Source organism: Anastrepha ludens, chromosome 4 (genome assembly GCF_028408465.1).
Source record: "Anastrepha ludens isolate Willacy chromosome 4, idAnaLude1.1, whole genome shotgun sequence".
NCBI classification, from domain to species: Eukaryota; Metazoa; Arthropoda; class Insecta; order Diptera; family Tephritidae; genus Anastrepha; species Anastrepha ludens.
The window spans coordinates 87,907,689-87,924,143 of NC_071500.1; the positions used below are offsets into that span (position 1 = coordinate 87,907,689).

General features: G+C 35.4%; 1 protein-coding gene across 1 annotated transcript in view; it reads left to right on the plus strand.

Annotated features, from left to right (window-relative positions):
- The first annotated feature begins 306 nt into the window (after positions 1-306).
- The window catches only part of LOC128861905 (F-box/LRR-repeat protein 20-like), a 73,622-nt gene continuing 57,473 nt past the window's right edge, over positions 307-16,455 (plus strand). Inside the window, exons 1-2 of the mRNA XM_054100283.1 lie at positions 307-555; positions 605-1,147. Coding sequence (XP_053956258.1) covers positions 307-555; positions 605-1,147 — 792 coding nt within the window. The remainder of the gene's footprint in view (positions 556-604; positions 1,148-16,455) is intronic.

Here is a 16,455-nt window from a genome sequence, read left to right on the forward strand (position 1 = left end):
CAAACATTTTTGAAAAGTAATAGTAAATAATCATTCTCTCTAATCTACCTAAAATTCACAAGTGAAGCTATATATATATGTGGGAATGGTGTAATCCCTACTCCGCCTCTCGTGTTTCTGGCAACCCTGGTTGACAGCAACGGCGAACGAGTGAGTCGTGTTTCAACTGGCGTAGAAGGCGGTCAATTTCGGGCGAAAAACCAAACATACAATTTATCAATTCCTTAATAAAAACTCACATTGTTAATACTTACATTTAAATAAAAAGTACAATCCTATATTTTGGGGGCTCAACCAGGATAAAGAATGGCATGCCTCCGCGATTTAATTAAAAGTAGCCTGCGCAGTGGCAGTAAGGCCAAAATCACGACGCTGTATAGGTATATTTTTGAAAGCGAAGGCGACAGAAGTAACCGCCAACGACTTAGAGAGTTCTGTGGCTTCGCCTATAACGAAGGCAGCGCGGAATTCGAAGTTAAATCTCAATACGTGGATGCAAATTTGAACGAACGTGACCTGGTCACCATTTGCAACGTTTTAGGAATAGACTACAATGTACAATATTGTAGCTGACGTGAAATTACACATATTTCACAATTTGCAGAAGGGACACTTACTCGTAGCAAGCGATGCAGAAAATCACGACGATGACGACGACGGCGTTGGCAGCGAAGACGAGGCAGCCAACAGCTACGACGGCGCAGAACAACGTGCTTGTTCTACATTGCGGAATAGGAGAAACAACGATTGTTTTTTTTCTATCGACGGCAACGAAGGTAGGAAAGAAGCTCACAAAACTGCTGAACGACGGGAAAGAAGGCGTATTTGTGACGAACGAGAAGCAAGTATAAGCGCAAGTGAAGCTAACGAAAATGAAATGCCAATGCAAATGTCGCGGTTTGCAATAAATTTTCGTGATATTGAAGACTCAGTAAGGCCGTTTGATGGTACTGACAAATTGCCAATAGATGTGTGGGTAAATGAATTCGAAGAAACTGCTACCCTCATGCGTTGGGATGAATTTCAAAAATTTGTGTTCGCAAAGAAGTCGCTGAAAGGTTTAGCAAGAATGTTCATTTTAAGTGAAAGGGGAATCACATCGTGGTGTAAACTGAAAAAAGCATTAATAGATGAATTTCAGGCTGTGGTAAATAGCGCTCATTTGCACAAGCAGTTGACAGAAAGAAAGATGAAAAGAGAGGAGAACGTGCAGGAATATTTTTTTTGTATGAAAGAGTTAGCAGCAAGGGGAAACATTGAAGAAAATGCACAAACCTATATATATATATACTCGTATATATATAATTGGCGCGAATACCCTTTCTGGGTGCCGAGCTCCTCGACCCATTTGTGGCGTGCGTCTTGATGTTGTTCCACAAATGGAGGGACCTACAATTTCAAGCCGACTCCGAGCGGTCAAGCTTTTTCATAGCAGAAATACCCCTGCGATTTGCCATTACCAGCCGAGGTGCGACCACTATTAGAAAAAACTTGTTCTATCATTGTTCTGTTTCATGCACGGAGATTCGAACCAATGCACCAACCCATTCGGCTACAGCGGCCATATTCCTTAAATTTCTTAAATATTATTATAAAGGTATCCACAAGCAAATTTGGAAATTAAAACTTATATAATTTGCAAGGCTCATTGAATTAGCTAAGATCGGTAATTCAATCGGCGGTTTCAATCTGTCAGAATTGTTCGTTATATCTTATCAATTCCTAGTCTCTGGATCAAAACGTCACTATTCTATAAAGAGTTATGCTGATATCTACTAAAACCATATACAAGGTGGAGCAAAATTAATAATCCATTTTTGTTTTTGAAAAACTTTTTTACTAAATTAAAAAAAAAATGATTTTGAGTGATGGAAAAACGGACAACGGTAGGGAGATTAATTTTGCGCCACTCTGCACGATTATGTTCTTCTTGTGCTTCACAGCTTCGCTTATTGCAATGTGGGAACATCGTGGCGGAGTACTACACAAGTGCTTTGCCGCACTCTTTGGTACTTGACTTAGCAATCACCTTGACTTCGACATGTTCATGGGCATTTTTTTTAACTAGAATATTTATTGCGAATAAAATGTCACCACTACAGATGAATACTTATATTAAAAAGAGCAATATATTGTATTTGCTATACCTATATTTATGCCCTTGCTGCCCTTTTTTCATTTCACATTTATTTCCTCTGCTCTTTTACAGCTTCCACGCGCATAATTTTAATAATTTTATGTTTTATTTTGATGCCCTAATGTACATTTGAGTGTAGTACAGAACGCATAGCAGTTTCTATGATATTACTGTAATTATACTGTCGCACAAACCACAGCAACAAATTAAACAACAACAACAAGCTTCACGTCATCAGCAGTAAAACTAACAGCAGCAACTCAAACAAACCGAATGCCCTCGTATATTATCACAACGCATTTTTTCGACATACACGTATATCCAAATATATAAATATATATAAATATATAGATGCACATAATAAATAAATCTGCTTGCAAGCCATAACAAAAACTACAATAAACATCTTCTCGGATAGCCAGGCGGCCTCAAATCAATGGAGGCAATTCCGGGACATACAAATATAGAAAGAAATTGCAAGACCGATGAGCTAGTCAGTAACGGTACTAATCTTCCACTGGTTAAAAACAGAGGCAATGTTTTAATTCCCATGGCAACTTGCAAATTAGGGATAAAAAATAAACTTCTCCAGAAGGCCAATAGGTCATGGAGAGAAGAAAATATAACCAGGCTAATTTGGCCGCAACTATAGGTAATTTAGATACGAAAAAGTCAAGCGAATTGCATAACCTCTCTAGAGAGAATATCTAGAAGGTCGTGACTACCCGTCATTGGCTACTAGGTAGGCACTCTTCTAGGCTAGGAGTGTTTTCTCATGAATACTGCAGAAGTTGCAGAGGCGAGAAAGAGCAAGAAATAGTGGAGCACTTCCTCTGTAATTGTGTAGCCTTAGGTAGGAGTAGAGCAAGGTTATTAGGAAAACACTCGTTTGATTCTCTTACGGAACTACCTGGTGTTCGGTTAAAACCTTTTCTACGCTTCATAAGAGCATCTAAATGGTTCCAATGATGAATAAACACGGATGTTCCCTTGTTAGACGCTGGTACCACAACGGACCTACATGGTCTAAGTGAGTTGGCTATTCTAAATCGACTGCCGCAAAAACCTAATCTAACCTAAGCCTACGTTACTACTATTGAGTAGAAATATTACCAGGCCTATATTTGTCAAGGTGAATATAAGATATTCTAAAAGGACCATGAGCCTGAGTGTATCTCATAGTGGACAACCGCTGTAATCTGAGAGGTACACAGTGACTCAGACGATCTCTTGGGTCATGATATCTCACCGCTAACCAACGGTACTCAAAACAGCTTCATATTCGGTAATGAAGGTTAAGAGCAGCTGGGTGGCCGCATTTTTTTTTTGTTTTTTAATACTCTTCTAGCCTCAGCCACAATCGGACATTCACATAAAATGTGTTTTTTGTTTTGCTTATAGGAAGAACAGCTTCTCCAGTTTTGCGGCAAACTGGTTTCCGGTAATACCGTCGAAGTCAAGTGACTTATACAGCATTTCTGAGAATTTTTTTTATCCATAGCTCCAACCTCGGTCTAAAAATCTACCTAGAAAACTTCTGGCAAAGCAGATTTTTTAGTAATTGAATCACAAAATTGGCGCCTTTTAATCAGGAATACTCGTTTGCCATTTACCTTTGAGCAGATTTATCATCGAGTTTATGAAGGAGAAAAAACTAACCTCTCAAACCTCCTTTGCTCAGTCGAAATATGACAGTATTTTGATTATCAACTTTCAGTTGAGACCCCATTTCCTGCCTTCTGTAGATCCAAACGGTTCATGTGGCTTTACTTACCTGGAGATATATTTTATCTTATTGCAGTTGAGCTTGCAGCTGTTTACAAATCTCTGCCCAGTGCGGTGAAGCCACCAGCCGTCGATTATATCAACTATCGATAGACGCAGGAAATAGGCTATTCCTATAGATGATTGATTATAGATGAATAGGGGTAAGGGGTTATGTGAAGAGGGGGTTGATGTCATGCGGAGTACCTTCACATGCCGCGCTTATGCTAGGTATATCTAGATCATTTCTGATTAAGTAAGAGTTTTACTTACTTTAATATCCAAATCCACGGTAATGCAGCTTTCCCGAGATAGCTGAAGCTCTTGGCCAGCTCTGAGTGATGGTTGAATTCCGAGAACGGCTTGCAGGTGAGTGTCATTAATAGTCTACCTGAAGGCGTACTGTATGGTCCTATGGCTGTTATGTCTACGTCCGGAGCTCGTCAGTCAGTTAATGGATCGAGCTTCTGGCGTGAATATTTAGCCTCGTCAACTACTCAATTAATGTGTTTTGTGTCTTCTTCTGAACGGAACGGGGTCGAACTTTTGGTACGCATAGATTCAGCATCTAATGGCTACGCGAAAAGCCTAGCTCATATATCATTGACAATACTGCTACAACTCTTAATATTACTGAGGTATAATTAAAAAAAAAATATTATAAATATTTCTGGGTTTTCAGTCATGAGACTTTCACAGGTTTTGCTTAAGGTCAACAAATCTTAATTTATCATCTAAATGTTTGGTGTTTTGTTGCTTTTTTATTAAGCTGGTTACCCAAGCTACGCCTAGGACTGATTAACTGATTAAATGTTTCGACAAAATCAAACAATTTAGTTCTTTGCCGAAAAACAGTGTTAAGTCGACCCAAGTTGTTTCATTACAATTATACAGATAGGAGGACGAGGAGGAGCTCGAACCACGCAACAGAGGGTGTAAGTGCTAATTACATATATATACAGTGTAACCTCTCCTCACGGACACCTCTATCTGACGGTCACTAGTCTTAGGCATCGGAATAAATTACCCCATCTTGAGCAGACATCTCTCTTCGGTAGACAAAAATTCATTGCTGGTGAGTGTCCACCCAAGGGAGGTTTCATTGTATACATATATATTTACTGTGATTTAATATTCAAAGAAGTTACTGAAATTAGGTAGCAAAACATTTTTTCTTTTTTTTTTTGGAAAAATTTTAGCATAATTCACTTCTAATTTTAAAGCGTATGCAGTGGGAACACAGCTGCCACATATCACACGAATTCCGCGAAGCCCTCTCTGCGTTTAAATCTGACAGTATTTCTACTTACATGCATACATGCATATACATATATACATATATATGGATGTATATATATTACCATATTTATGTCACAGCACTTGAATTTGTAGGTTAAACGCTGCGTTGCACTTTCGCACTTTTATTCGCACTCGCTTTTACTTTCAACAGCCTTGTTACAGAAAGATATTTTTTGTAGGGTAAATATAGTAAATCTCTGGCGCGTGGCAGGACCTCTTTTTTAAGTGAAAAACTTTCACACCTACAAGCCTTTCAGCTGCTGAAATTACATGTGAATTATATATGTATATGTGTCTATATATATGTATATATGTGTATGTATGTATTTATATGATATATAAAATATATGCATTCCGTTGCTTACAGCCTTTGGACACATGTGGCTCGACTTTTAATCAAAGCGCGTCACTCGATGCTTGTGTTCTATTTTTGTAACACTTAGTAAAGGGATGTAGTGAAATTAAGCCAGCTCACGTAGTATTGTGTGAGTTGGCCTCATAGGATTATGCTAGAAGTATATGGATATTTTTATATATGTTAATGTATGTGTACATACACGGTAAAGTGGTTGGAGATTTATTCATAATTTATTCATACATACATACGTGTGCATGTATATGATTGCTATAGTCTCAAAAGCGTAGTGGCGACGAAAGGGTTGCTTTCTGCATAGAAATCATACGAGAGGTAAAAAAGAATATTAAGGAACAGCACACTAAAATAGGTAAAACAAATTTTCATAACTTAATTATTTTTTTTATATTTTTGGTGTGAGATAACACAGAGTAAAGTTAGGTTAAGAAGAAAATTTTTGTTAGAATATCACAACTATGGAAATGGCGTTCATTCCAGTTATAGTAGAACTGGCCAATCTCCCTCTATGCAGTGATCGTAATTTTAAGAAGTTACGTTGCTGGCTCAAGGCGGACTTGCTTGTCTTCGATAACGGCTAAAAATGAATTGAACAATACTGAAATATATGAAATGAGGCCAAATGGCAGCTTCAAAGCGAAGTTTCAAATAGCTCACTGTTCTATTTTGATTTGGTATAGCTTCACTTGCGGCGGCCACCGTAGCCGTACGGGTTGGTGCGTGACTACCATTCGGAGTTCAGAGAGAACATAAGTTCGAATCTCAGTGAAACAGCAAAATGAAGAACAAGTTTTTCCTAATAGCAGTCGCCCCTAGGCAGACAATGGCACTCCTCCGAGTGTATTTCTGCCATGAAAAAGCTCCTCATAAAAAACCATCAACCGCTTTGAGCCGGCTTAAAACTGTTATTTCCTCCATTTTTGGAACAACATTAAGACGCACACCACAAATAGGAGGAGCAGCTCGACCAAAAACAAAATAGAAGTGTACGCGCCAATTACTTTTCTTTTTTTTTGTTTTTTAGTAAAACAAATGGTGGTGGTACAAAGTATTAAAGAAAATATAAAAAATAGTGTAGTAGTAGTAGTTGAGATCAACTGGAATTAACAAATGAGAAATTATTCAAGTGCATTCACCAAAGTAACAAGGCATTTCATTTCTAATGTGCCAAATGTTGCTTGTTCAAAGGTTGGTTTCCTATATGGGAAGTGTCTGAATAAACTAAAACTACCAGTATTGCAAAAAACAATTTTTAAAATACGCCTTTTTTCCAAGGAATTAACAAATATTTTCATTGTTTTTATATACTCCATCCTTAAAAAAAAACATACAATTGCGTGCACTTCTGTTTGGTCAAACTCCCCCTCCTCCTCCTCTTGATGTTGTTCCACAATCCTTACTATACACAAATATCCATATCCATACATACCTTCACACACATTCATATAATGAAACTGCCTCTACATGCTGTCAAACTCCGCCAACATTATTTAGATATTATTCTCCCCCCATAATTCCCACTGGTTCGTTCAATGCCTGGCGACGCATGCATTCACTCAATCTGTCAGCCAATTCCCGACTCAGTAGTTAGCGCAATTTGTGTCGGAAACGGATGTAAATTGTACAAAACTCAACATGGCTTATGCGGAAGTACACATATGTCACTTTGCAACGCAGGTAACGCCTAAAAGCACACTAACTAGCTGAAACTTAATACCTACAACTGTGCATGCCTGAGAGCGCAATTGAGTACGTGAAGTACATAACAAGCGGAATTGCAATTGTTAATGAATACACATACTCGCGCATACAGGCGCAGCCATAATGAATGACACACCTGTGTGTGTGCACATACTATTCTATGGTAGTAAAGTTTCGCTGCGCTGCTAACGGAATGCAACAAATAGCAAGCAACAGAAGCGCGTGTATAGGCACAGCTCAGTGTGTGCATGCAAGACATTCAATTAAGTAAATGACAAGGAGTTGTTAAAAATATCAATATTTATCCGTTGGCATTATAATGTATCAATTTATGTGTATTAGTACAATAGTTAAAGTTGCGTATAAAGATCGATTCCAGTGGTTGTTTACTGTGCAGGCGCTTATTAATAAAATGAACTAAATTGTATACGATGATAAGTTGTGCTTCCAGCACTTGGATAATATTTTACTTGCCTACAAAATATTGGCTACATTGTATGTCCCTAATGTATGTGTACTAGTTGTGGGTTAGTGTTTGTTTTTCATTTGTCTGGTTACTATCAACAACGCACCGCCTGTTAGTCTCCTCCTAGCTCTGCCTATGTGACGAGGAGCTGATAATTACTATTGATATCTATTGCGAAGTTGCAATATGAGCTGCGTACATAAGCTTATTTATCACTATTACTCAGGGAGGAGTTGACCGCCGCTAACTAGGGAGGTTAAACGTGGCTTACAGGCAATTAACCCCCAGGTCAAGGGGGTATGAAGCTAAAAAATTGTGCACATGCAAGGGGAAGAGGGCATCTAAAAAGCAAGGAGTTGGGATGAAACTGTAGGGTCTCTTTTTCGATGAAAAACTGAATATGAGCGCCACAGGTGGAATGAAAAAAATCCACGGTTTTATACGCCATTTAATACGAAATAAATAATTATATATAAATAATTGGCGGCCAATACTTTGTCATGAGTCGAGAGAAAGCTTTACTCCGTACATATGTTTTAATGGCGTTGCCACATATTTAAAAATAAAAATAATACAAAATTTCAAATAATTAACAATTTATGTGAAATATGAGTGAACAATTAAAATTTATAAAATTTACATAAAAAATTAAATTAAAATTTTTTTAAACGTAGGGTTTCCACATATCCAAAAAATTAAAATAATAAACAGTTAAAGTAAGTTATGATATTATGAGGGAAAAATTAAAATATTTCAGAATAGTTTAAGGAATAAGGTTGCCAAATCTAATAAATTTAATCTAATAAATAATTTACCAAAAGTGATAGAATATGACGCTCATTAACGCCGAATAAATACCATTTGGTAGATCCCGGACTTGAAATTCATTTTGCGAATGAAACATCAAATGATAGAGAATCTGTTTTCCCTAATTTTGTTGGCCACTCGACAGGCAATGACAAACTTTCGATCGTATTTCTACCATGAAAAAACTTCTCACAAAAAAATATTTGGCCTTCAGAGTCGGCTTGAAACTGTAGGTTTCTTTATTTGTGGAACAACAACAACCACACTCACGCCACAAATAGGAGGTATTTAATTACATATTTATTAGAATGGCCCAAAATAATTTTTTTCTTGATGCCGCTGTCGTAAATTTGTTATATTGCCAAACAAAATGGAGCTATTATTTTGTTTAATACTTTTTTTTATATTGTATTTATTTTTAGTATTTCAAAATACGAAAAATGCACTTTTCTGTCAATTTTATACACAATGTTTACTGGTCGATGATATTTGATCTTCTGATTCGATTTCCCTTCACAAACGCGCAAAAAATACCTAAGGCGGTATACAGTATTAAAAAATATATTTCAAACCATTTTTAAAAACTCCACATAATTAAAAATTAGTTTAAAAAAAATAATTAAACTTAAACAAATAAATTTTAATTAAAAAACTAGAATATTTATCTCGTTTTTAACGTAAAATTTTAATTTGATGACTTTCAATGAAACAATTTATTGTCGATGTACAGCAACTTTTTGTTACAACTAAATGCTTTTCATTGAAAATTTTAAATTCTCGCTAACGATTACCTCAAACTTTATTAAGAAATTACGCCTGGATCATTCTTTTATTGCTTTCAAAAATCTCTCGCCGCTGATTCTACTGAAACCTAAGCATTTAACGATATCTTACTTTTTTTTAATTTTTCGTTCAACTTTTTTTGAATTTTGTATACAGTTTGGAACTTCGAGATATATACAATAATATTTGATATGAAATGCCGTATATTTATAGAAAAAGAGGTTGTCTGTAAAGTCGGTTTACTGACGGTAATTTAACGTGATAGGAAAATACTGATTGAATGGTTGCATTTTTCAAAAGAAAATTTTAATTTTATTTGTTTGATAGATATTTTGTATGGATATAGAGAATGAGGTAACATTAACATAACATACTATACTTTAACATAACATAACATAACATAACATAACATAACATAACATAACATAACATAACATAACATAACATAACATAACATAACATACCATAACATAACATAACATAACATAACATAACGTAACATAACATAACATAACATAACATAACATAACATAACATAACATAACATAACATAACATAACATAACATAACATAACATAACATAACATAACATAACATAATATAACATGCTGTTCAAGCAAGGTAACGACGCATGAGCAAGATAACGACGCATTTTTTGGTGCGTGCAGCCGGCTACATAGAATTATAAAACGTTATCACGTCAAAAAATAATAATAATATTAAAACAACAGGTATTATTATCAAACTTGGTTTTATTTTAAATTCTTCAAGTAAATCAAATTAATAATAATCAATAAGAAGGCATATGCAAATACAAATACGTGAATTTATATATGTACATATGCGCATATACATACATATATACGCTCACTTAAGTAGGAGAGAGCAAGATGTCGAAAGTTGCCGTTCGTTTGCTTTGTCGTTCGTTCCGCGCTTTCGCTGGCAGTTCATTCAAGGTAACGGCAATGAGCAAGGTAACGACACATTTTTTCGTGCGTGCAGCCTGTTAAATCGAATTATAAGACGTTATCACGTGAAAACATAAACAAACAAATTTACTAATTGATTAATTAAAGTAAAAAATAAATAAAAATTAGCTAAATCTTCGTAATTCATGCCGCTGCTTATATTATGAACACAAGTGTACATATTCAAATTTACCTACATTCTTACATTAATCTTAAACTAAATTTTATACTTAAACCGCTGCTTAACACGTTTCTTTAATTGAATGTCAATATTAAAGCATACATTTAGGAGGAAATATGGTACACATCAGAGAACTGCACCGGCTCAGTGTAAAACATTCATACGCTTCGTTTGAACAAAAAAACAGGCCTTTGCGTTCAAACGATCGAACTTGTTCAAATAAGTTATTGTCATTGTTTATTTCAGCTCAATCAAATCATGTGCTGCATTTTAGCTCTCCGATGTTATCACCAATCGTCTTCATAGCAGCCGTTTCGGGTATTTGCTCGTTCGGCTGTACATTCATTTTTTTGAGCAAGAATAAAAGGGCTATAGAGCCAAATGAGCCGGTTTGAACACGTATGATCCCGCATGAGTTTTTGCTTGTAACTAACGATAGCAAAGTAAAAGCAAAATTTTAAAGCAAAAACACTATATTTTCATATATGTTTTTTTTCTTAAAACTTATAATAAAACAGGAAAGAAAATAATGTAAATAAGGAAACATTGCTGAAACCCACTAATCCTTTCAAATATCAAACGCAATTTACAGCGTACATTGTACGCCAACGCTCGTTTGCTATTTACAATAATGACAATTACTTCTTTGAACAAGTTTGATCGTTTGACGCAAAGACCGATGCTAATTTCATTCAATGCTGCTTTTTGTTCAATGATTAGATTTGAGCCGAAGATATTAGATCATACGTGTTGACTGAGCTGAACTACGCGTTCGCCTGCATGAGCTGACTGCACTTGACCAAATATTTTGGTTCAATTGACTGAATGTGAGCAAGAAATTTAGCGTATGAACAACTCAAGAAAACAGTGAGCCATGCAGGTCTCTGGTACACATACAAGTATTTTGGCGTTTGCGTAAGTGAGCTTGATGAATTTATTTTTTCGTGTTAACCATAGTGCTAATGCCCATGTCATTTAAAATTGAGCGAAAACTAACAGTTCGTTAAAATTGATGACCTGTCTAGAATTTTAAAATTTCACAAATCATTGGAACAAGTAAGTTGAGTTAAAAATATCAACTTTCAAAACAGTAATCAACCGTTTCTTTATTTTGTGCATAGTGGAGAACAAGCCATCACAAAAAATGTGAAAATACAGTTGAATAATGATGAAGAAAGAAATTACTGGTGACTGTTAAAGAATTTCCATGTATTTGGGACAACCAGCAAAAGGAACACGGTAACAGAAACGCACTTTCCAGCGCTATCAGAGCTCATAAAAGTACTAACACGCTGATAAATGTAGTACAACCTGTTTAAAAGAATATAATTAGTTATTTTATTATGTTTAAAAATACTTTTCTTACCAAAATATGCCAATTGCATCTGAGGTGACGCTCATCAATTTGACGTTTCGGTTCATTTGACAATCAATGTTGCTAGCAACATTTAACGGCAAGCCAAACTCATGTTGCTGACGAAATTTCACGGCTGTCAAGTTAGTACTAGCCTTTTAATTTCCCCTTTAATAAATTGTTTCCCCTTGATATATACCTATTTATGCCTAAGCAATATAATTTGCCTGTTAAAGGAATGTAAAGAGAATTTGTGTGCCTATTTATGTATAATATTACATTTGTAGCAAAGTCGCGTGCCACCAGTTTCTCCTACTTATTATATCTATGTATTTGTACGTATATACATATACGCTCATCCACTACAATGCCACTGCTTTTTCATCGTCTTTAACCCAATCACCATTCTGCAGTTTATGCGCCATTATTCATTTCATTGGCACTTCTTGCACTAGTACCGCCGTAGCTGTCATTCCGCGCATTCCGCTCCACGTCTTTTTCTCTGTTGGTCGTTTTCACTTAGTGCTGATATATATTTCGAGTGAAAGCTTTATGCACTTGACACTAATCTTAATTATAGTTAATTAAATAATTATGTCAAGGACATCAGCAGAAGAGTTTTAAGCTGTTGATGAATACTTGCCATTATTATTCTGCTGAACTTATTTTTGAGTTTCTTGTGCGAATTTTAATAGAGAATTTATTTAGTAGTTTAGTTGCGGTTTGTGTGGTAATTCTCAGAATTCATCCGATGATAATTACGGTGCGCCTAAATTGGTATTTTGTTTTTGTTATAACTACGAAAATGAGCATCGACTTAAGATATGCATTATTTTCTCGGTAGATGGTTGTAGTGATCGATATCTCGTAAAGTATCGATCAAACAATTTAAAGTTTATGTGCGTTGTCCAGGTGACATTTCACACTAAAAAACTATGTTGCTGTTTTTTGTTTGTTACATACAGTTATGAACTACAGGGTGTTAACAATGGAGGACAACAAAGAGAAAATTCGGTACATTTTACAGTTTCTCTTTGATAAAGGGGAAAATGCAAACCAAGTTGCTGAAATTGTGAATGGTGTTAATGGTGCCGATACTGTAACAGATAATTACGCGCAATTTTGGTATCATCGGTTCCGCACACTCATTTTTTATGTTAAAGAAAATGCCGATAATGTTGATAAAATCACAGAAATAATCGAAGTGTACCTGCATGTTAGTAGTCGTAGCATCGCCCAGGAGCTAAAGATCGACCATAAATCCATTTTAATCCAAAAATTTTACACAAAAATAAAGGATTTCGTAATAAAAGTTGAATAGAATACACAATTTTTCTACGACAAATCAGAATTTATTGACCTTAACGCAAAACCTGTTAAAGTCACAGAAGTGGTTTTGCCAAAAGTCCACTAATAGAATGAATTCCGCTGGCCGCTAGCCCCAGCTGCTAGTTGCCTTACTACTGTAATGGAATTCTTTATATTTATATTTCATATAAATTAATATATAAAATTATTAATTCCCAGTTTGTACTGAAAAAAGAGACTCGAACTTGAAGTACCCTGTACAGTGTGTGAAAAACTATGAGTGTAAAAGCCAAAGGCAAAAGTGCAATAGTCAAAACTGAAAGACAGACACCATACAAGTTTGTCTCTTCAGCTGTGCTAAATACAAGTAAAAGTATTTTGATTGTATTTTTTTACAAATGCTTGTACAAATGTATGCGCGTACCCATGAATATTTCAGTAGCAAATAGTTTATATGTATTGGTTATATCTACTCTTATATATAATTCTAGCTTCCTGCACTTGTGGCTCTTTTCACAACGCTGCTTTTTCTTTTTTCTTTTGGATACTGCATTTAAAATTCATTGAATTTTAATTGAAATTTAACGACCGACAAAAAGTGCCATGCCGCTCTTTGAACTTCCTTTACAATTTATTGTGTGGCTGTTTTTTATGGTATTATCATCACTTTAGTGCCCTATTTCTTCATCCTTATTTATATTTTACACAATATAGAGGTCATTAAGGCGTGAATTGCACTTAAATTTCGTGCCATATATTTAAATAAGCGACAGCACAGTGGAGGAATATTGGAGGAGAATTACTTGAGCTTCAAAGAGATTTCAAATAATGTAGCAGAAAAAACTTCCCCCATAAATGTTTTGGGAATGCTGCTGGAGTGACGGTAACTTAGTTTAGAGAGAGTGGGGAAACCGAGGCTTGAGTGAGTGTTACCTGGGTGGATTTGTTTACCTTCGTTTTATTTATTGGAACTTGGTAGCTCATATGATTTGTTAGCGCACTCAGTGTGGTGCGGCTAAACACTTTTGAATGAATTTATTGAGCCCTGCGGCTGGGTAATTCGTAAAGTCAGTCTTATTGGAAAATGCTTCTTGAAGCAATGCTCTCTTGCGCGCAATAATATTGGGGTATGAATGCAGTGTACACTTTAAAATTTAATGGGTCTTGATGTTGTTCCTCAAATAGAGGGGCCCACAGTTTTATGCCGCCTCCGAGCGGTATATGGTTTTTTATGAAAAGTTTTTTCAAGCAGAAATACATTCGGAGGTTTTCCATTGCCTGCCTAGGGGTTATGGCTATTAGAAAATAAACTTGTTCCATCATTTTGCTATCATTTGAAGGTTTTAGAACTTTTTTGGGTACGCAGTTTTATAGTCCATTGAAGTTTAATATAACAAAGTGCAAATTCCAAGTGAGTATAAAATATTGTTAATTTTTGATAATTTTTTTTACGGGGCTAGGCTTTTTCCTCCACAAAAAAAAATTCAGGCGTGTATCATACTTGACTTCGTATGGAAGCAAATGCGTGACAACTCAGCGCAACAAAAATTTAAAAAATCAACAGGATTTATAGTCATTGAATCTTGCAGTTTTTTAATTTCGTTAAAATTTAATGGGCTATAAAATTGGCTCAATAGGCTCAGAAAAATTCGAGTTGAGGAATTGTTAAAATTCTTAAAATTCGGGAAAAAACATATCTAAGAAAATGTTCTAAAATGCACCTCCCTTTATATGTTTTTCAACATTATTTTAATATTAATAGTATAGCACTTTAAAATTTTGTCTGAGTAATATAAAATTTTTCTCAAATTTTCTGCTTCCTCTGAATGGTAAATTCCAATTTTATGATAAATCCACTAAAAGTTCGACAATGCCAATCAAGGGTCACCACTGTTGTTGGAAAAAACTTTTCGATATATATAGGTATGCAACAATCAACCTACGTCCTTATGCACAAGCACACTCGACTAAATTTCTTTGCAATAATTTATCACCTCAGGGCCTTCCTTTACATCCCATGCAAACTTATTTACTATACGCACATTGATAAATATGTATGTATTACAACATGGTCGCATGGTCGCCAACTTTATTATGTGCACATGTGAGAATTTCCTGTTAAATACTAATTTGTATTGTATAATAAGATAATAAGCTTTCTCTCTCATTTCCATACCACACATACACCACCCCTCTTTTTTCCTTTCTGACATCGCTTTATTAGGAAATGTTCCACCTATAAAATCCAATTGAATTATCTAACTGCGCCTGCCCTTCAGGCACCTTTCATGTCTTACTTCTTTTACATTTTCCCACGCCTGGCCATACACACACCCCATCTCTCACACACACTTCACATTTTACCACACATTTATGGCTTAAACGTGGTCGTCGTTAAGATTCATTAAAATAATGAGCTAATGGGTTACACACGACATCCAATCATCATTCGGCTACATACATACATACATATATACATACCCACGAGTACATTACCTATCTCTCATCACCCAAGCATTAAACTCATCAATGACTTTCTTTCATTAGGTTGTCTAATTATGAGTATTGAAAATCATAGAGCGAATGGAGTGAGCGCAGCAAAAAGACAGTTTTCATTGAATGACCTTATATTTACTTCGAAATTGAAGCGACGTTGAATGTAAAACGTTGAAAAGGTGTGTGGTGCTATAGGAGTATGCGTTAAGGGAATTTCTTGCATAAAGCTTAGTATATTAATAGCTACTAAAAGCATTTGTGGTTTATGAAGTAAAAGGGAAGTTTTCATAATGGCGGCAAATGTGTTGCTAATTTGTGTTAATTTCCATTGAGAGCATTTGAGCCATTATTGTGTACAGTTCGTTAGAGAATTGAGAGGTAGTAATTAGCAGAAGTACTTTTTTAATCGCATGCAATAAAAAACGACTCTAAGTGGGAGTAAAGACCAAAGAATTAAAGTAAAGGAGTTATTTTTAATTTCAACTAATGCAAAGGCTGATTATTTTTCTACAACCTATGATTTTTGAAAGTGAGTGCATCCCAGCTGGGCGACACTCACGGCGTATTTCATGGCACACTAGAAAATTATTCCTTGAAAATCTTTGTTGCAAACAAAGATTCATAACATTTGGAGAATGCATAGAAGCGACGTTAATGCATCGGTAAAAAAATTTCAGCGCACAAAAGACTGCTATATATTAACCGGCCAGTCCCCAGTACCAACCAAAGGAGACAATACTGTGAAAATAATTATTTTTTTAATTCAAAATGTGACTCTAGAGTATCACAAATTGTCTGTGATATCACAATGGATCGGC